Here is a 19811-nt window from a genome sequence, read left to right as displayed (position 1 = left end):
ACGCTTACGTTTACGTCTATATTTACATTAATGTAGACGTTGACGGTATGGAGACTTAGTAAATAGTTCCATGCACATGCACATGTATCTATTTCAAAATGGTGTCCTGTCTATAGATTGTAGATACTGTACAGATTATGACGCGGCAGGATATATGATATTTTCCGTAGCACAAGTGCGGTCAAGGTATACTTTACTATACATATGTAGGAAAGCATGTTTATGTATTCCCGTGCAGTGCAGACAATGACACTACAATACGTACTGCATGCCAAGTGTATAGCGGCGGGAAGGGAAGGAAAGGAAGGGAAGGGTCAAAAATACGATAACGGATATGTAGAGCAAAATATAACTTTAAGTTCCGGAGCGCTCCTTTTACTCTACTATAATTTACTTTAGTTCACTTTATTCTTCAAAAATATTTAGAAAGAACTCGAGGAGCGTATTACACATACTATATCACGTAGGTTTATATATAAATATTTTTGCTTCGCTTCGCTCAGAAATTATAACATAGAAGGGACACGAAGATAATATTATCTACTACCGCGAGCTCGCGCCTACGATACTAGAAAAATTACGATTATATAGCACTTAAGTAGACTCTATTAACTAAAATCTTATATTTTACTAAATATTAGTACATGGAGGCCTAGGAGGGTTTAGGAATCTCTTTGGTACTAAGTATCATGACTGCTAGCAATACAATCATTTTTAGATGATCGATGCAATCCAACAAGCATGCAGTCAACTAGCTATGTGGCCTAATGCCTAGGAATGGGGGTTTAGGGATATCTGTCTCACTAAGTATAGACAGCGGATTTGAGTATATCCTATGAGCCTACAAATGAGACTTACTTGAACTAAGCTTAGTCAATTGGAGCAAAGATAGTAGTAACTAAAGAGCGTGAGGATATCGAAAAGATTGTGCACGATCTTAACGTATATTCCAAACATCGACTGGCTCGCCAGTAAAGGAACAAGGCCTCTCTTTCCGGTCGAATTTCCTCCAATATAAAAGTGCCACGCAGAGCCATGGTCAATTCTACCAAAGCTTCACCAGACTTAGATGCAGCACTTCCAGGCTCCACTGGGACATCCGAAGTCCCAGAAGACACTTCTTCTGTTGGATGGGCAGTTGGGCTTGTAGCACATAGCCGGCCTGCTGGAGGTACCCTGCTGGTAGCAACCGATGTCTCGAGCCTGGATGGCTTCGGATCTCTCGATGAGAGGCTCAACTGCCTCAACGGACTCGACGGCCAGAGTTTCTGTAACTGTCAGCAGGATTGAGTAAATCAATAGTAGGGGTAAACTGACGCTGGGCGGCGAGACTGGGGAAATTCGTGTTAGTCTTACAACTCTCTCTTTTCCATATCAGAATAAAGAATGACATACCCGAGGATGGCAAGAGCGACAGTGGCACTGAACTTCATTTTGGCACGGGATGGCGACTTGTTTTCACTGATATGACTTGGATTGCAGAATTTGCGATTTTGGATGATGAATGATTATGAGCAAGATTCATGGAGAGAATGTGTAGTATTTATACCTGATAGTTGGGCATCCTGCTCTGCTAAGTGAGCACAATCAAATTAACTATCCGGCGGCATAGGATGTGAATACGACCCTTTTGGTCACAATAGCTAACCCCGATCCTACGCAGGGTGCCCAATGTTGAAACTATGCAAGTAACCACCCACTTCTCGTATCCGGCTTCGCCGCCGGTGCTTAGACTGGCTTTTTTACTCGTCTGGGTATTATATTGCGAGATTTTACGAAACCCAATGTAACCTTTCGCTCGTTTTCCAATGCACCAGGCTTGCATCTTCGATTTCTTGGCCATTGCGCCCACTATCACGTCCATCACGTCCATTCCATTTCGATAATTTTATGCTTGTCATGAAGTTATACCTCGCTATGCGTCTTTTGGTTTTTTCTTCAATAATGTACATATTTCAGGCCACCCATACAACTATGAGTGCTGCTAATTTATGTACAGATGTGCCTGTTGATCGATGTGGTTTTGATTTGCAATGTAGGGCTTGCGGGGGCGGAGGACTTGGCAGAAACGGAGTCAATCTTGGCATCTCACCCTTCCTTCAATAGGCCAATCCTATCGTAGCCCGTAAGAATGATCTACATTCCTATTGTTGTACCCGCACTTACCTCGTACTGTCCAACCTGTTTGTCCTCACCCGATATTCAGCCACTTGGAGAGAGTTGCATCAGGGCTACAGTATAATACGAGTTCTTGACTAAGAGGTTTCTGCACATCTCCCAGACAGCGATAACAGGTGGACGCTGGTGCGAATAGATGCAAAGGCCTAGAGATATTGCTAGGCTTTAAAATTTCTTATTCAGACTGGGTTTGAATCTCTTACATGTCCAGCTGATTTTGAGTCGCATTTTTCCTAGGGACATTGTATACGTCGGATTTCAGGGCGCGTGGAATGGCCTTCCCTTTCCGCTTTAGTGCTCACCCCTTTTCCTTTTACCCCATTTCCGACTACCTATCGGTGCAAAACTTCGGATACGGGCTAGTGAGCCTCTAGGATAAAACTTACTGGAGACGCCAATCCGACCTAACCTTGGCCGGTATATGGTCCGTAATAGAGTTAGGGTTCGGGGCTGGTCTACCATAGAAATACTTTCGGGGCGCATAGTCGCTAGACGGCTTACATTGTGAAAGGGGTGGATGAGGCCAAACAGTGCACCCACTTAAATTATGTATATTGTATCATGTGGGCAACATATGTGGAATGGGCTAGCCCTAGGTTAATGTAAAAGATTTAAGAGTCGTGGAAAGAGAATTCCTGTACACAAGATCTATATATCGTCCATCCGAAGGGCAGCATTCGATCGTCGCAACCCAAATCAATCCCATATCACATAAACGATTCCCCAGCTCCAGGAAGCAGTAATCCGCATACACTAGGCCATGATTCCAGTACCGTTCCGGGAAGTCACCGTTGAACATAGCTGTCAACTTCTCCAGAATGGCATCAAAATGAGGACGGCCACTATCACATGCTTCCACCCGAATGTTTCCATTCGTTCCATCGATATTCAAGCACATCTCGTCCAGATTATAAGCCAATGCAGTTGTATCATTCAGAATGCGCATCGCGTACTCCAAATATCTCCAGACCGATGCATAGTTTCCGAGACTGGAAGTTTTCCGTACAGAACCAACATCCCGTTAACGGCGACTATTCCCGCCGAGACATCGCGCAGAGGAGCCATCCGATCATTCTCGTCGGTGTTGGTAATCGGAGCCGTGAAAGCTCAAAGTGGAACTCAACGGCCGCGGCCGCCGTGTTGCGGTTCCTCTACTGCCGCTGGGACGGATTCTAAAGCGAAAATGAATTGCTCCGCTGCTCCCGTGGCTGCGTCGAGGAAATCCTGTCGCTTTGTGCTGGTGAAGGTTTTAGCGTAGCCCAAAACCGCCCCAGGATTGCCCACACGCCCACGTCGAGCTGTAGGAGTAGCCTTGGAAGGTGTGTTTTTTGTTCAGAGCTCTATTATTGGATGGGGAGAAATTTACAACATGGTATGTGGAATAGCGATTTACTTCATTTGGTCTGGATTCCTTGCGGAGATGGCTGGATAGGAGCGTAGTTGCATGGGTGGGTGCAATGTTAATGAGGCGTTCACTCTTGAGATAGTTGCCCGCGTAGAACAGAAGGTCGATACCTAGATAGCCAAGTTAGCTGAAGCTCAGTGTGGGATCTGGAAAGGCGTCATTTCTTACTGCAGCCATGTCACATGTTCCCCTTCCACGCAACGAGCGGCTCGTCAACGCGAAGCTGTGAAAGATCAAGGCAGCCATTTTAAACGCCACAATACGCAATTTTGCACGATGTTTATTATGGCTGCAGACGGGAGGTATTCTAGACAACTGTTGTCCGAACGTGAAGTTCTGTCGTCGGGGTCAAAATTTCATCGTACCCAGAGATCCCATATCCCATGGACTGATGGGTCTGAGGCCTACTGTAGTAAACCTGTAGTAAATTCTCAGACAAAAATTCTGAGTTCCATGTTCAACGTGTTGTAATGGCTAGTCATGCTACCAAGACTAGCTAAGAAGAACGAGGAGCTTCTCAATCATATAGTCGCTCCTCATCCGCAGCAGCAAAACCAACCCCCCTCGGACGGACACAGCATGCGTTTCCACTTCTTCTCTCGCGATAATGTCTTTGTACCTGTTCAGTAGCAATTGTGTGGCGGGTTGCATCGTGGGCCACTCCCTAGAGGAAATTGTGTCGGAAGATGAGATGTGATCAGATACCGCTTGTAGATACTGAATGGTATCATTTATCATCTTTGTACTGCCTTCTGCAGCTTTTGGACATCTTTTTCAATGCATCTTTTGGACCTCAGTTTTCGTGGGAGTATCGAGGGTTCGACTGCTCTCTTCTTCCCTTCCAGAGGGGATGAATCTTGAGTTTCAGCGTTCATGGTGCTTTGCTGCGATATAATGTCCCTTGCGCTAACAGCAGAGGTAGCAACAGAGGTAGCAACAGAGGTAGCTACAGAGCCAGACGGGTACTGGTCAACGGACGGTTGCAAAACCGGGCTTGCATTGCTGCGATCCCCGTGGTTGAATTGGCCGACGATCTGATGGAAGTTTTCACCTGATTCATTATCTCCATGGAACAGGCTTGTTAGCCCATGTATCCCTCGAAAAAAGGAACCTAGAAGGATGATACCAGCTTGCCATGTATGTCCGTTTTGATCTTCTGTGTCTGGAGTAATGATCCTGTTTGATACCCTTGGCAACTTGTAATCCATATTTGCTTGGCTGCCCTAATGAGGGTATTGTAATGACAAGATCCTGTAGCGAGAAACGAACTTAATAGATTCGACTATAAGAACAATCATGAGCTTTTAAATAGTTTGGACTAAAGTGGTCATGTCAATTCTGAATCGTATAATCACAATCATCTTTTCGCGCGTTAGCCTTATCACTACTGGCTCCTAGGAGCACTGTGGATATCCATATGTTGCCTCAATCGCGGTACATGCACCAAAGCAACAACCGGATCAAGGATATCCGTATCCACATTGCGCCTCTGCCACCAATTGATCCAAAGGGTAATCCTAGGAACAGCATGGCTGTCAGAACAGAGTTGGTCGTTTGGGTTCGTTTTTCACAAACAAAGAATTGGTGCTGGCGCAATTCCTGCGTGAAGAAGAATCGGCGGCTCTATGATCAACGTGTGGGCTAAGGTCATTCGATGGGGCCCCCACTACACCTAGGCCTTTCATCAGACTTCCAGGGCTCTAGTGCGAAGGAAATGGATGAGTCGCCAGTGGATGAACTGAGCCAATTTTTTATCTCTCAGATGAAGAGACGGCATGGCAGCAGTGAAAATCCAACCCTGTCGCGGATTGGCTGTTGATATGGTAATTAATGTTAATATAAGCACGCGACCCTAGCAGAAGATGAGGGTCTACCCCTAGCTCGAATAATACATAACAAAATATATTTTATATCTTATCTGAGGCTGGGATGGATAATCCGAATTACGAATCAAAGATTAACGGGAAAAACACTGCATGATGCATAATCTCACAGGCTACAGGTCACATCCATGGATACCCAGGCAACGTAACGCGCGGCGCCCCTACAATAAACGCCGATCACCAACCATTGGACGCGAGTTACAAGCAAGGTAAACAACCTTAGAAAGCAGATGTATCAATTCAGCCGATCTCATCTCGGATGATATAATGTATTTATAAGATTTGCAACGGCAAATCAGATGTAAAGCCAAAAGCCTAACTCCGTCGATCCAGGGTCCCTGATTGTTGTAGGTAGATGCACATGTAGAAAAAATAAAAAGAAAACAAAATAGAGAAACAGGGAGAAGAGGAAAACAGGCATAACATAACACTCCGGGAATGTAAATGGACAAACACCGCATAAGATTGGACCATGTGACACGTTATCTATACAGTTAGATTGCAAAAGTGTACCTGGGAGTTCAAGGCCAGGTAGCTAAAATTAGAAGATGAAGGAGTAAACGAAGACCAAGATGGTCGCCACGGTGGCGACGCTGTACTCGAGTTCGAACCACGCGGCTTGGCCACCGAAGGCGATCTTCTTGCTCTTCTTGGTTGGATGGGCTACGCCGGTCTTGGGGTCACGGGTGAGGAGGTCCTCGCGCTCCGGCATGGTGGGTGGATCGATAGCGTAGGAGACCGGGGTCCAGAGGGAAGTGCAGATGAAGAGGAAGGTGAGAGGGGGCCAGAAGGCGTGCGTGATAAGGCACAAGATGATGTCTCTGAAGCTGGTGTTTTGTGCGAAGCAGCGGTAGGAGGAGATCACCACTGCCACGAGAGTGACGTACACAAAGGCTAGGTGGAAACTGGCCATGTAGTTGACGAGGATGACGCGAAGTCGGACAAACATGTTCTTGGACTTTTTGGCATCGCGCTCATTAAGAGCGGAGCCGAGAGAACCGGTTGGCTTGAAGGCTTGTGCTTGACCACCGAGCCATTTGGGCAGGATGAAGGATCGCACGATGCAGAGAGCAATGTAGGGCGACATCCACAATTGGTAGCGCGAGCCTCGCTGACCAGTGTGGTAGCCAGCCGGGATGAAAAGAGCCATTTCGCACAGACGGTTGGAGATGGTTGCAGCGAAGCAGGCCCAGATCAACCAGCGCAGTTGCTCCTCGGTCGCAAAGGCGACTAGGCGCTTACCCCACAGGAGGATGATAGGAATGGCGAAAAGAGAAGCTGTCAGCAGCAGAGTATACACACTGAGAGTGGCGTAGAGGAATCCAGAGAAACGCTGAGCGACGGTCATCTTGCGAACGGCATCACCCCAAAGACAGAACTTGAGCTTGGCAGCTGTGTCCACAGTACCAATAGCCCATCGTGTACGCTGCTTGAGATGTCCACCAAAGTCCTCAGGCACGGTACCAAATTGAAGCGGTTCATGCACATATGCCGTCTTCCATCCTTTGCCAAGCATCAGCGTTGAAGTCGCGACATCCTCAGCCAAGGAACCAAGCGGAAAGTTGCCGATCTCTTCGAGAGCCTCGCGTCGAACAACATAACCCGAACCAGTACACCAAGCCACACCGAGCGCGTCCTTGATCGGCTCAATAACATGCACGAAAAAGTCCAGACTCTGCGCCAGGGGATCGGATGCAGGGGTATTGTAGAAGAGCTGAGGAGGGCATGCAAGGGCCATCTTAGGATCCACCAACAAGTGGGGAAGGATCGCACGAAGCCAGTCTTGTTCGGGAATCTGCGAGCCGTCAGAATGTATATTTGAATACGGGCGGGAAATTTGTAATTACCATGTCGGCGTCCAGCGCAGCCATGAACTGACCTGCACCGCCGGGCAGAAGGGTAGTCTGTTCCAGACCGTAGTTGAGGTTACCGGCCTTGAAGTGGTGCGGCTTGCCGGGGATTTTTTCACGCGCCATGTAGTAGACGTTGGGGTAGATCATGGCGATTTGGCTGCAGGCTTCTTCCAGGGTCTTGGACTTGGCGTCGTCCAAGACAATGATGCGGAACTGGTCGCGTGGGTAGTCCTGGTCGCAGGCACCACGGACAGTATCGAGAACGACTTCATCTTCCTCTCCGCAGCAAGTAATGAAGACATCGACAGTCGGGCAGTCCTTGCCGGTCAAGCGCAGCTTTGGGCGGCCTCGCTTCTTCAACGCCATCATCGTCCAGCAGTTGTGCATAAGTGAGGGAATGGCAACAGTGATTTCAATGGCCACGAAAACCCAGGCTCCGGCGTACGAGACCTGGGCCACATTCTGTGCCATGATGATGCATGCAATACGCAGACCGAGATAGAACAAGTAGATACCCGTGTTGGCAAACGTGAGGAATGGGACCAGAGCGAAGACCCAGCGCTTCCATCCTTTCCAAGTTTCCGCATCGTCCCGGTCATAAAGACGAGCAATCGAGCCTGATTTGACCCAATCTTTGGCGAATCCGGGTGAAGCGGGTTCGGTCACGAGGGGAGCAAGACTCATGTGGCTTTCGCCGATTCCATTGTTCTGGTACTGTTCATCGAGACGGATTAGAATGTAGCCGAGATAACAGAACGGGGAGCATTACCAGTGTTGGAGAGGCCGACCGCGAGTCATACGGTGTTCGTGAGTCCCAGGGTGTGTTTGGGAGCGAGTCCGAGTTTCCAGACATGCGCGTGGCGGGCTGAAGCCACACATGCTGGCCATACTCATCGACAGGGAAATGGCCCGGTCGCACCGGAGTCAAGGCTCTTGATGGGGAGTATGAAGCATATGGCCGGGGGTGTTCGAAGCTGCTGTTGTTGCCATAGCCTCGATAGACATCCATCTCGACCTTTTCCTGATCGTCATGACCATAGCGTCCGTCCATAGTGTCGGGAGGCACTAGCCTTGTAGAACAGAATAAAGTAAAGAGAAGAATGTAAGATCCGAAGAATGCTCCCGTAACGAACGTGGTCAGCCAGTGCTGGAATGTGAAGAAAAGAGAGAAAGTCTCTTATCTAAGTAAATCGAGGTAAGACTTCCAAGCCCTGAGACTAGCGTAGCCAAGCAAAGGTACAAAGTGGGCTGGAGAGGGTGGAACCGCATGCGGCGAGATGTGATACGCCTACAAAAATAGATTACCATTTAATTGCGTATTCTGGGGGTATTTTGCTTAGAAATTGTAATTTTCTCGGACTAACTGCGGTGTTTACCGTTTGCGGGTACCTTTTTTCGATTTCCGTGGTATGGTATTGTAACCGCATAGGGTCTTTGTCTAATTTCCAACTGGAACCCTAATCTGACCAATCAGAAAACAGCCTGTCGATCAATCTATGGAAATTGTGCATCGGGTAACAGCGTTGCATGTGCCGTTACGGTGCCTGGCCTGTATTGTTCCTGTTCCACCAGATGAAAGTGTGGTTCTTATCAGGTGGCTCAGGTGGATTCTGTCCTAGTCTCGATCGTCTGAGACACATCCACTGTCGATTGCCTCTCAAATTTCACTCTTCACCTTGCTTTGCTGTTTGCTTGCTTCTTGCTATTTGCTGCTCTTTGTTTGTGAATTGCACCATGGTGTTTGGAGTAGGATTGATCATCAACGCGGTCCTAGTGGCCATCCCGGTCGGGGGAAGCGTTGGAGCATTGATGGGCATCGACGCCCACCGAGCAGCAACAGGACAGAAGCCTTTATTCACAGGTGGAAACACAGAGGATGGCTCTAGCACAGGCGGAGGAAATGGTGGGAGTGGAAGTACAGGCGACGGCGGCAACCACAACAGTACCTCTTCGGTCCACGGCACACAAAGCACAGAGTACTGTGATCTCTCATGGGGAATTACACCACCATCCAAGTCCGAGCAGTATACCCGTGAGTGAACTCGGACTCGAGTAACTGCGAATAATGACTGACAAATACAGTGAACCCGAATCAATGGGGTGTGGTGGAAGGCACCACTGTTGGCAAATTGTGTATGAATGTGTGTACATCCAACCCCGACTCGATTGAGTGGCTACTAATCTATCTCTGCTACAGGTGACTACCTTCAAGAACGAGACTTATCCCACCAATACTGCACCGGAATTCTCCGTGAACTGGATGTTCGACGCTGGTCCAGAGACCCAGCCTGTGCACGCTTACTCCAACATCCGGGTGGATAATGTCTTGCCGCTTGCTTTGGACTCGATGCAAGAGCTGTATCTCGACCTGCACTGGACATATGGAGTTGGCAACACCACCGCCGAGACCACATCCCAAGCCGACTTGACCGCTGCGAACCTCAATACCAACGTGGCTATTGATATGTTCTTGGACAGCGACAAGGATAAAGCGGAGAACGGTACCGATGCTCAGTACGAAGTCATGGTGTGGTTTGCGCAGTTTGGTGCTGCCACCCAGCCGATCGGTCTCAGTGACAAGTCAAAGGCAACCAGAGAGTTGAATGGAACTACATTGTAAGTTGTGCGCCCATGAACGCTGGATGCACTGGCTAACTGATCTCAGCGATCTCTTCGTTGGCAAAAACGGTCAAGACCAGACTGTTATGTCTTGGGTTGCGCAAGAAGCCGTCGGCGGCGGTTTCACTGAAAGGTTCACTGGTGACATCTACCCTCTCATCACCGATCTTTACTCTCTAGACCCTTCGAAACTGCAAGACCTTTCTCCCCCAGCAAAGGTGACTTCCTGGGCAGTTTGGCTTTCGGAACCGAAGCCTTCTACTCCAACAGCTTTGTGACATTCTCGGTGCCGCAGTATAAGATCGACATCCGGACTTGAGGTCAGGGTTTGTAAAGTGTATGATTACGAGCATTGTGCTTTACGTTAGACATGAAGCGTTCTACATGAATCGAGTTTAATTTCATTCTACTTCATTTTTCTCCATCTTACTTGGTATGACTTGTCCAGAAACCACTCGGAAAAGAAAACAGGTTTTAGTTGTTACATTGACTATATGGCAAATGACCTAGTTGCCCGTATAATTACAAAATACCGTCAGTCTGTTTCCGGCGATGAGAGGGTAACCTCCCCCGCACTCCACGTTGCAGACACAGATGGCACCATACTCATACAGCAAAGAATACAAAAGCAACTTCCAGTTATGCAGTCATACAGTCATCCCAAACAACGCATTATACGCCAAGTCTGGCTCAAGCCTTGACTCGAGCGTTAGCTGAAACCAAAGTACATAATACAACCAATGAAACCAATTAGCAATATCAGCACCACACAGCCCACGTCGATGCCATATTCACCACAAGTTAATGTCTACAAGTGAATTGTCTCACATTAACGCTTTACCATTTAACGGCGCTGCCTATTATGTTCGCTCTAAGGTGCGGGCTATGCTGCTGATCGTCCCCGCAGTTTCTGAATCACTTGAACCTTTGTCTTACATTTCCAGTTTAGAGTGGGTTTGCCTTTTGCTTGTCTGTGATGTTGCGGAGACGGGATGGTTAGTTGAGTACATCATTACCAGCTTCGATGGATGCTCCGGGGTACAAGAACACCGTACAATTCGCGCATTCCGGTTTAGGGATTGTTTTCATTTTCCTTTTTTACATGCATCGTTTTTTTGGTTGTTTTTTTTTTTTTCTTTTTTTCTTTTTTACGGTATAGTGTGTACTAATGTACTGCTATTATTAACAGTGATACTTTTCCACTAAAACATCTTGCAGATGTTAGCCCGCTCCTGCGAGCTGAGCGCTGTTGCTATGGCTAAGGATACCGAGCGCGTTGTCGGTGCGGCAAGTATACCGACCGCATCGGTCTGGCTATCCCGGCCTAGACTTAAATTTTTCAGAATCACGCCAGCATCACGCTACTACTGCGCCAAATCCCGATGAGCTTTATTTTCAATCTATTTATCACCCCATCGCTGGTGGCTGGTCAGTTTGATTTCTTCATGGATCGGGATCAGCACGTGCAGGGTATGGGTGGATTTGATATGCAAATCATGCCTCAAATTGCCTTCTATCGAAACCACCATGTCCCTTATATACTCAACACACGAGACAAGTTGCCATTTTAGCAACGATGGCGAAATAAAGAAGCTGGTTCCGATGTGTCAAACTCTGCGGCTCTCCCCTTGGCATTGAGCACGACATCTTCAGGACCCACTTTGCACGTTTTTTTTATCAATCTCCAGATGGTACTTTCTTCCTTTTTTCTTTGCCATTCTTTCTTTAATATTGTTTAATATTGTACATAGGACTCGATAGAGTCTCGCGCTTATCATGTCCACCGAGGTCCCAGCAGGCGAGATCGAGCATGAGTTGCCACAGACCCAGATCACCCGTTCGCGGTGGTCATTTTTCCGATCTATCCCCTTCCAGATCGCTGTCGCGAGTGGTGTCTCATTCACTGCACCCGGAATGTGGGATGCGCTGAACAATGTTGGAGCTGGTGGTGCTGCTGAGCCCTACGCCGTCTCAGCGGCGAATGCTCTCGTCTACGGTCTTTTCGCGGTTGTCTGTGTCGCTGCTGGCGCAATCAACAATCGCATCGGTCTTCGTTTTGGTCTTGTTCTTGGTGCTATCGGTTACCCCATCTACGGTGCTGGTCTCTATACCAACAACTACCACCCCACGACTTGGTTCATGCTATTCGGTAGTGCACTGTGTGGTATCTCTGCTGGATTTTTCTGGGCGGCCGAGGCTGCTATTATCATTGGTTATCCCAGCCCTGGCGAGCGCGCTTTCTATCTCGGTATGTACATGTCCTACACTTGCATACATTGGATATCTTATACTAACAACCTCCCAGCTATCTGGCAAACAGCCAAAGCAGCCGGTCCCATTGTCGGCGGCGCAATCAGTCTGGGCCTCAACGCGCAGACCTCCGGCAAAGGAACCGTCAGTGCCTCAACCTACATCGTCTTTATTGTGATCATGTGCCTGGGCCTCCCAATCGCGCTCTGCCTCAGCCCGGCCGAGAAAGTCCAACGCAAAGACAAATCCCTCGTCCTTGTACACAAGCAAGAAACCTGGGCAAAGGAATTCAAAGCCGCCTTCAAACTCATCGCAACCCGCCGCGTTCTCCTCCTCCTGCCATCCTTCTTCATCAGCTACTTCTACAACGGCTTCCTAAGCACCTGGCTGACAGACTACTTCACCGTCCGCTCGCGCGCCTTCTCCTCATTCTTCACCAACTTCGCCGGCATCGCCTCCTCCTTTATCCTCGCCGGGCTTCTAGACCGCCAGTCCATCTTCATCAAGACTCGCGCCAAGATCGCATTCACTTCCATCGTGGTCATTCTGACGGGAACCTGGATCTGGGCTACAATCCTCCAGAAACAATTCTACGACGCCCCCGAACCTCCTCTCTTCGACTGGTTCAAGGGCGGTTTCAACAAATCCTACGCCCTGGTCTTCTTCTGGACCTTTGGTGGCCAGGCTTTCCAGCAATTCCTCTACTGGCTCATCGGCCAGTACAGCACAGATCTGTCCTCGCTTTCCTACCACTGTGGTATCCTTCGTGGATTCGAGGCATTGGGTCAGACTGTTGCATGGGCTATGCAGTCCCAGGGTAACGCGAACCATTTCGTCAGTATCGGACTCAACTTCGGTATTACTTTGCTTGCGTTTGTTCCTACGTGGATTGTTCTTAATGAGTTGGAGCATAGTCATGAGGTGCAGGTTACTGCTGAGGAGCAGCACGAAGCAACCAAGACGGCTGATGGTTCTTCTGCTTGAGGTTTGATACTTCTCGGTCTTTTTTGTTTTGCATCATTCTCGGATTCGGTTCTTGAGAATGCTTCATTTTATGATTTTTTTTGTACTATAGATATATACCCCCCCGCGCTCATACTCAACGCCGAGCCTTGTGTTAAAAATGTATAACCTTTCAACAGCTATCTATCTCCACAATTCGCATTGATCAATGCTAGTGCTAGGTAAGAGACTGCCGAGGTCTACGGTGTTAGACCTATGTAACGAGCCCTTCTAGAACACCATAGAACAACCACGCCTCAAGCGCTAGTACAGTCCAGATACAGAACGCCCTAGACCAAATTGGAAAGCATACTTCCAGGAATAGATGAGGCTCGGTCACGCGCAATCCAATTCTAAGTGGCTGTGGACACATAGTACTGTATCTGTACTAGAATGGATATGGTATTTATCGGCACCGTTGCGAGTACAGTAATTGATACCGAGGTAGGGCTAGAATGTGGCGGAGATTTCGGCCTCTCTAAGGGTCCACATCTCGATCTCAACGTTAAATAACTTAAAGAGTGAGTGCAGTACATGTATATATCATAAATGAGTAAATGTAGTCAGAGTGTCTCATAAGTTTATCTAAGGATACAAAAGTGCAACAGATAATATAAATTAAAACCAAATTGAATAACCATAATTCGTACAGTAATGCAAAAGCATAAAAACCCAACTATTTTTAGACGGCAAAAAAAACGCTCGCCCCACTTGAACATTCGACGCGCAATACAGATCCATGCCCTGTCCTGATCCATTATTCAATATTTACTAGATCATTGTATTGTAACGCAAGTTGATGCATCAGCTGATTCTACATCTCATCAGGCATCAGGTTCCCGAACCCCTGCCACCCGTCCGGGAACTTATGCGCGTATTGACATACGCCAGGGTGCCTAGTTCGCATACGTAATTGGCGTTCATGTATATGCAACCTCACAGAACTACAGTACAATACATGTGCACATATGCACATGTGAATGCTGGGAAAGGAATCAAATGTGGTGATTTGGCCAATTGGATCACGCCGGAATCAGCGGATGGGAACGGGTTATCCCGAATTTTCTAGAAGGTGAGACTTTTATGGTAAGTTAGCATAGGGGAATACCCTGTAGAGAGTGTAGAATGGCATCGTCGGATATGTAGGGACTTACGAGTTAGCATAGCAAACGTGGAGTTTCCTGTATTCCTCAGGCGCAGGTACTGTTGCACGGGGCCCTGGGACCGGAGATGAGTCGCTTAAAATTCGAGTCTTTAGGTTGCCACTTGGTCCCTTGGGAGCGGAGGAACATCACCAATCGCGGGATGCGGACTGGGCTGTGTATTGAATATCTGAAGAATTAAGAGGATTAACAGAAAGTGAATAATTGTGGAAATAGTGCATGAATTGAATTGAATTGGGCTGGGCTGGTGACTGTGCAAGCCGTCCACTGCCGCAGGTTGCGTGGCTCAAAACCATCCAGTTCCCCATCTCTGCCTTTTCTTTTCTTCCCTTGATTTTCTTCCTTTTTCTTCCTTCGCTTGAACTGAACTTGAACAGTGCTTCATTTGAATTCTTCTCGGCCTGTCCCTCATTGTACTACACGTCTCCACTGCCATCTCGAATCGGGCCCAGTTCGCCTCTCAAAGAGTGTCTCACATAGACAACTTGCAAACACTACAGACACAGACATAGACACAGACCAGTCCCCAGTCCACTTCACAGTCCATCGTTCTCTACAGATATACGCTTGGCACATCCACCCAACTCCACAGCAGATCACAACCGTTTCAGACCTGCCTTGATCTCGGACGCTAGCACCAAGTACGGTGGACCTAATAAAATGGCGGCCCCCCAACCTCGACGAAGCCGTGGCTTCAGCATCAAATCCGACAAGTCTCTGTCAAAAGAATCAGGCACTTCCAGCCATAAACGTGGTCCTTCTGAGTCTTCTCAAGAGAAAGCACGTCGCAATTTACACACCAAAGCCGATCCTCTGGTCGCCATGAACGAACTCCAGCCCAGTACGTGTTGTCACTGCTGCTTTCCTGCTTTCGCCCGGTCGCATTTGTTCCATTCTAACCCTTCACAGGTATGATGGCCCTGGAAAAGTCCAATCTGGGCTCTCTCCGCGAGATGGAACACAAAGATCAATTCGGGAATGTTATCAGTGAGTCCTCGTTCTCCGCTGGCCGTTGACCGTTGGAATCCTTGCTAATCCCTTGCGTAGCCGATCCTGACCTGTCAAACCCCACCCGACCACGTTTCGAGCGACCGTTAGATACAATTCGATCATTTGAGGCGGCCATCTACGGCAGCAGTCGTGCGGCATACGCTCGAACAGGTACGTCCAATCCAATAGGCCGACTATCGGGCGGGAAATGAGTCTAACATCGAGTAGAAGATGCGGGATCACAAATGGGCGATTTCAGCAGACGAACAAGCTACTACGGAGGTATGCTACAATCCCAATCCCAATCCCATCCTCAATATCCAACCTCTAACACCATTCAGGCCAAAACAACCACTCATCCCGCTACGACCAACAAAACCCCTACGGCCAATCCCAATCACGCCCAGACAGCGTCATAAACGCCTACCAGAACACACCCCAAGCCCTGGAAAACCCCTACCCATACAATAACGGCAACAGCCGCTCCTCCCGACGGCCCCAACACCCACGCGGCCCCTCAACCTCCACAGCGCCCGCCTCCCCGATCTCCCAAGACCCACAATACGGCAATATCGCAAACACAATGCACAACAACAACAACCAATACGGCTACCCGCAACCCGGCCACGGCTACCAACGTTCCTACGATAACGTCACTGCGCTGTCTGGCTCCGGATCGGGCCATACGGACGTCTACCAGACTACAGACCCCAGCTCCCTGAATAGCTCTAATGACCAGTTGCAGCAGCAGGCCCTGCACCAGCAGCGGATGGATGAGCGTGCTCAGGCTGAGTATGGGTTCAATGGGTTTGGGGCTGGGCCTAATATTAAGGGTGGACAGCAGGGCGTACAACCCAATGGAGATCCGAATTGGGGTGGGCCCGTTGGTGGACGGCCTGTTCCTGCTTATGCTCCTGCTCCTGCTCAGGCTCAGGCTCCTATAGCTATGGGTGGGGGTAGAGCTGGTGTCCTTCAGAAGAAGGAGAGTCAGTCCGGTGGGGACAAGAGGAAGAGCTGGTTTAAGCGCCGGTTTAGCAAAGATTGAACTCGTTGATATTCGGTCTGGATGATGGGTAATGCGTTTGTTGTGTTGACCTGGGGTATTCTATCTGTATACCTGGAATTATGTGCTTTATGCTTTGAGATGCATCATCCCCTTTTTTTCTGTGGCTTGTTTGGGGTCTGGCGTTCCTCATCTTTCTTGTTTTCTTCTCCTGTTTTTCGTGTTTGTTTTCATATCACAAGCTGTAACGAGGTTATGATACATGGGACCATGGAATATGCGATGGACTGGATTCACTTATTTATGCTACCTTGTCTTTTCTTTTCTCCTAGTGTCTTGTATTCTCTTGGTCGGGCATTCCTTTGTACTCTGTACTTTATCTTCATTTGCAAAAATCGATAAATTCAGATTCGAATCTCATTCGGGAATTTCCTTGCTTTGCTTCATTGAATAGGTTTATATGTACTTTACATATCTGACCAGAGATACCTGCAACAAATCTATACCAACAGAGATATGCGGCCTACCTGAGATAACGTTAAGTTATAGTATACAACAAACCAATATGCAAGAAAACAAGATCAAAAACGCATCCATTCCATTAACCTCAAGCAAACATAAAATGGGAATCACAAAAACAACAAATCCTAACAACCCCATCCCTATCTCTCTCTCCCCTTCTCCTCCCTTCTCTCCTAACAATCTACTTCCTCCCAAGCAACTTATTCTTCAACTTATCCGCCAACCCCTCATGCGAAAGCGACTTCTCCTTCTCCTTCTCCTTCTTCTCTTTCAAAGAAGCTTCGTCGAGGTGGATATTTCCCTGGCCGCCGCGCTATATCACAAAATACCAGTTAGCAACCGAACCCAAGCAAGATTGATCTCAAGCAAAGGGCAAATGTGTCTACCCACCCCAGTATGATAATTCTCATCCGTAGACCCCCGAACCGCTAACTCGGGGATCATCTCAGCGTCGTGGGGGACTTTCGAGGTTGGGCGCACCATTGGGGAACCGATGTTTCCTGCGCCGCCGCGCTGTTGGGAGCGTTGTTAGTATATATGAGGTAGAGACTTGATCTGTAGTGTATAGTGGAGGAACTGGATCTGGACCTGGATCTAGATCTTGGAGTACACCTGGGCATGTACTTACACCGGCAGAGTAAGCACCATCACCCTGGTCACCGTAGACGCCCTCGCGAACGATCTCGCCGTCGACGTATCTGTTTCCTGTTAGGCCTGGTCTTTCCTTATAATATAATATCACATCATATCGTATCATATCGTATTGTGTGGTATGGAGTGGTGTGGGATGCAAGTGCGGGGACGTACTCGGTATCATCATGGCCGATATTGCCCTGGCCTAGGTACATATCAGTATTATATCCATAGGGTAGAATAGAATAGAATAGAAAGCGGGTAATACCTCCACGACCGTGCGAGACCATAGGCTTATCCTGTTCACCCATTGTACCTGTTTGGGATACTGTTAGATTGAGGATATGAGGAGGAGTGAGGGGCGATGGGGCGATGGGGCGATGAGGGACCCTTATCACTATAGATCACAAGACGATAAGGTAGAGGGACCTCCGTATGCAGGTACAGCTTTAGGATTCTAGATTGGATCTCCACTTACTTGTACTTGTAGTCTAGGGATGTCCGTTGTATATTAGATGTTCGATGTTGATCTTGCTCGGATCAGATCAGGAGGTGGAGGGAGGGGGGATCTAGATTGTTAAATATGACAGGGGCTGGCTATATAACAGTCACTACGGTAGGATTATTACGACTTATTTTCTATTAACTTGCCTGTTTGTAGTGACGTTCTGTGATAAGATAAGAGGCGCCGATTGGTGGAAGTGTGACTAAGTAGTATATATCCTGATAGCAAGCTTGGCATATAGTTACAAGCTTTATAATTTAGAGGGGATATTGGATATTTGCATACATTCTGATTAAAACAGTTCATAGCAATGGCACATTTTGAGAGATACTTGTCAAATTAAGGATCTTATTAGTTGCCTCACTTACCCTTCTTCTTGTCCTCACCCGAGCCTCCGGTAGTAGGGAGACCCATGAAGATCTTGAAGGAGTCATAGCTGCGAATGCAAGGTCAGTATACATCAACAACAAACACAAAAGGAAAAAATAAAAGACATACATCATCCACTGCAGACCAGTCTGTCATACCATGTTAGCACGGCTCAAACCACTTTCAAACGGGAACTCACCAAAGTACCAATCATCACAATTCGAACAGGCAATCCATTCCACAATCCCCGGAATCCAATATCTCCATAGATCCGACTCATAGCGGCACCAAATGCCTCACCGAACTGGCGATTGGCATTCAATTTGCTGACCATCACATCGGCAGGATGCGATACCACAGCACACAGGATACCAGCTAGGTAACCACCGGTGAAGGCAACAGCAGTCTGGGCACCCTTGTTGTAGTCGGCCTTGTGGCCTGGCAGCTGGCGGTAGATCAACTCGACAATTGTTTCGAAAGATGCGAACTTCATCATGGTGTATGGAACCTGACGGCCCCAGAGGGGGTAGAGGCCTTTATAGAGACTGCGTATAGTCAGTATACTGACTGAGATATGTTGACTTGGTTTGGGATATGGGAATGCTACTCACCCGGCCACACCCTCTTTGGCGACAACATCGGAGATACCACTGAACGTGCCCCGGATATCAGGAGGAATGGTAGTTTGCGTGCGCACTTTGACAGACTCGAATGGACACAGAGCTACATCGGCAATGACCTCGGCCGAAGCACTGGCTGTCAGGTACAGGGAGGTCTTCCATTTGTGGGCATTCTCCTGGCCAACGAGGTCGCTGTAGAAGCTCTTGAAGAACTCGTAGCCTCCATATTTAAAGGCACCTTGGGCCTTTGTTCACCGAGTCAGTATATAAGATCTGTGCATAAGGTGTGGTAAACTCACGCTGTATCCGAAGAAAGTAGGGCTCCAGCCAGTGAAAATACCTCGGAAACCCTCGGCAGCACGGATGGTCCGGTAAGCCTGAATATTGCTCTGATAGAGCTTGGGGTCGACTTGGCGACGGCATTTGATCAGGTCAAGAGGTGTCACAGCGGTGTGGGTTAGGCCCTGGTAGGAAAATGGTACATGAGTAGTTGTCACGAGAGCGTGGATGGGAAGAGTTGCTTACACACGCGAGCATACCACCAAAGGTGCATGATGCATAATACTTGAGAGAGCCAGGCTCGATCTTGCCTGTCCTCTCTTGGACTTTCTTGCTTGCCAGATTGAATTCGCGATCTGCTTCGTGGGCGATTGCATCAGCTTTGCTTTTGGCGTTGTCAATGGCACTCCACGCGGGGAACGGCGCGGGTCTTTTGGGGACCGGCTCAGTAGGTTCAGACTGGGCAGCTGCAGTGCCCAGAGGGTGTCCAGCAGCCAGCGTGTTTATGATTGACTTTGGAAACATGATGGTTGTTAC

The 19811-nt window shown here is 48.2% G+C and overlaps 8 protein-coding genes across 8 annotated transcripts; 3 read left to right on the top strand and 5 right to left on the bottom strand.

The window, feature by feature from the left end:
- Positions 1-1065: 1065 nt before the first annotated feature.
- N7446_004555 (uncharacterized protein) lies at positions 1066-1433 on the bottom strand (the record flags this gene model as incomplete). Its single annotated transcript, XM_058513304.1, has 3 exons — positions 1066-1268; positions 1318-1331; positions 1396-1433. 3 exons carry the CDS (start codon positions 1431-1433, stop codon positions 1066-1068), a joined length of 255 nt encoding a protein of 84 aa, XP_058374633.1.
- Positions 1434-3297: 1864 nt separating this feature from the next.
- N7446_004554 (unsaturated glucuronyl hydrolase) lies at positions 3298-3829 on the bottom strand (the record flags this gene model as incomplete). The annotated part of the gene is made up of 2 exons (XM_058513303.1): positions 3298-3489; positions 3752-3829. The coding sequence occupies 2 exons, from the start codon at positions 3827-3829 to the stop codon at positions 3298-3300; spliced, it is 270 nt and encodes an 89-aa protein (XP_058374632.1).
- Positions 3830-6007: 2178 nt separating this feature from the next.
- On the bottom strand, positions 6008-8370 carry N7446_004553 (glycosyltransferase family 2 protein; the record flags this gene model as incomplete). Its single annotated transcript, XM_058513302.1, has 3 exons — positions 6008-7261; positions 7314-8033; positions 8089-8370. The coding sequence occupies 3 exons, from the start codon at positions 8368-8370 to the stop codon at positions 6008-6010; spliced, it is 2256 nt and encodes a 751-aa protein (XP_058374631.1).
- A 589-nt stretch (positions 8371-8959) lies between these two features.
- N7446_004552 (glycoside hydrolase family 12 protein) lies at positions 8960-10348 on the top strand. The gene is made up of 4 exons (XM_058513301.1): positions 8960-9351; positions 9402-9460; positions 9517-9935; positions 9985-10348. Exons 1-4 carry the CDS (start codon positions 9054-9056, stop codon positions 10214-10216), a joined length of 1008 nt encoding a protein of 335 aa, XP_058374630.1. The 5' UTR covers positions 8960-9053; the 3' UTR covers positions 10217-10348.
- Positions 10349-11714: 1366 nt separating this feature from the next.
- On the top strand, positions 11715-13172 carry N7446_004551 (uncharacterized protein; the record flags this gene model as incomplete). The annotated part of the gene is made up of 2 exons (XM_058513300.1): positions 11715-12186; positions 12244-13172. 2 exons carry the CDS (start codon positions 11715-11717, stop codon positions 13170-13172), a joined length of 1401 nt encoding a protein of 466 aa, XP_058374629.1.
- Positions 13173-14370: 1198 nt separating this feature from the next.
- On the top strand, positions 14371-16452 carry N7446_004550 (DUF2406 domain-containing protein). The gene is made up of 5 exons (XM_058513299.1): positions 14371-15194; positions 15263-15340; positions 15401-15514; positions 15572-15625; positions 15685-16452. Exons 1-5 carry the CDS (start codon positions 15014-15016, stop codon positions 16386-16388), a joined length of 1131 nt encoding a protein of 376 aa, XP_058374628.1. The 5' UTR covers positions 14371-15013; the 3' UTR covers positions 16389-16452.
- A 597-nt stretch (positions 16453-17049) lies between these two features.
- On the bottom strand, positions 17050-17791 carry N7446_004549 (DUF3602 domain-containing protein; the record flags this gene model as incomplete). Its single annotated transcript, XM_058513298.1, has 5 exons — positions 17050-17181; positions 17259-17381; positions 17497-17566; positions 17676-17706; positions 17770-17791. The coding sequence occupies 5 exons, from the start codon at positions 17789-17791 to the stop codon at positions 17050-17052; spliced, it is 378 nt and encodes a 125-aa protein (XP_058374627.1).
- A 13-nt stretch (positions 17792-17804) lies between these two features.
- N7446_004548 (putative mitochondrial phosphate carrier protein) lies at positions 17805-19799 on the bottom strand (the record flags this gene model as incomplete). Its single annotated transcript, XM_058513297.1, has 8 exons — positions 17805-17817; positions 17980-17992; positions 18375-18442; positions 18505-18524; positions 18575-18920; positions 18987-19240; positions 19295-19459; positions 19521-19799. The coding sequence occupies 8 exons, from the start codon at positions 19797-19799 to the stop codon at positions 17805-17807; spliced, it is 1158 nt and encodes a 385-aa protein (XP_058374626.1).
- Between the last annotated feature and the right edge of the window lie 12 nt (positions 19800-19811).

This window comes from Penicillium canescens, assembly GCF_028828765.1.
Source record: "Penicillium canescens strain IBT 15451 chromosome Unknown utg000003l_segment0_segment0, whole genome shotgun sequence".
Classification (NCBI taxonomy): domain Eukaryota; kingdom Fungi; phylum Ascomycota; class Eurotiomycetes; order Eurotiales; family Aspergillaceae; genus Penicillium; species Penicillium canescens.
Note: the sequence above shows the minus strand (reverse complement) of the source record. Positions and strands in the feature narration are given on the sequence as shown.

Coding starts and splice junctions, on each gene's coding strand:
- N7446_004550 (XM_058513299.1), top strand. CDS start 15,014: ATGGCGGCCCCCCAACCTCGACGAAGCCGTGGCTTCAGCATCAAATCC. Junction 15,341..15,400: donor TCAATTCGGGAATGTTATCA/GTGAGTCCTCGT, acceptor TCCCTTGCGTAG/CCGATCCTGACCTGTCAAAC. Junction 15,626..15,684: donor ACGAACAAGCTACTACGGAG/GTATGCTACAAT, acceptor AACACCATTCAG/GCCAAAACAACCACTCATCC.
- N7446_004552 (XM_058513301.1), top strand. CDS start 9,054: ATGGTGTTTGGAGTAGGATTGATCATCAACGCGGTCCTAGTGGCCATC. Junction 9,352..9,401: donor CAAGTCCGAGCAGTATACCC/GTGAGTGAACTC, acceptor TGACAAATACAG/TGAACCCGAATCAATGGGGT. Junction 9,461..9,516: donor TTGGCAAATTGTGTATGAAT/GTGTGTACATCC, acceptor TCTCTGCTACAG/GTGACTACCTTCAAGAACGA.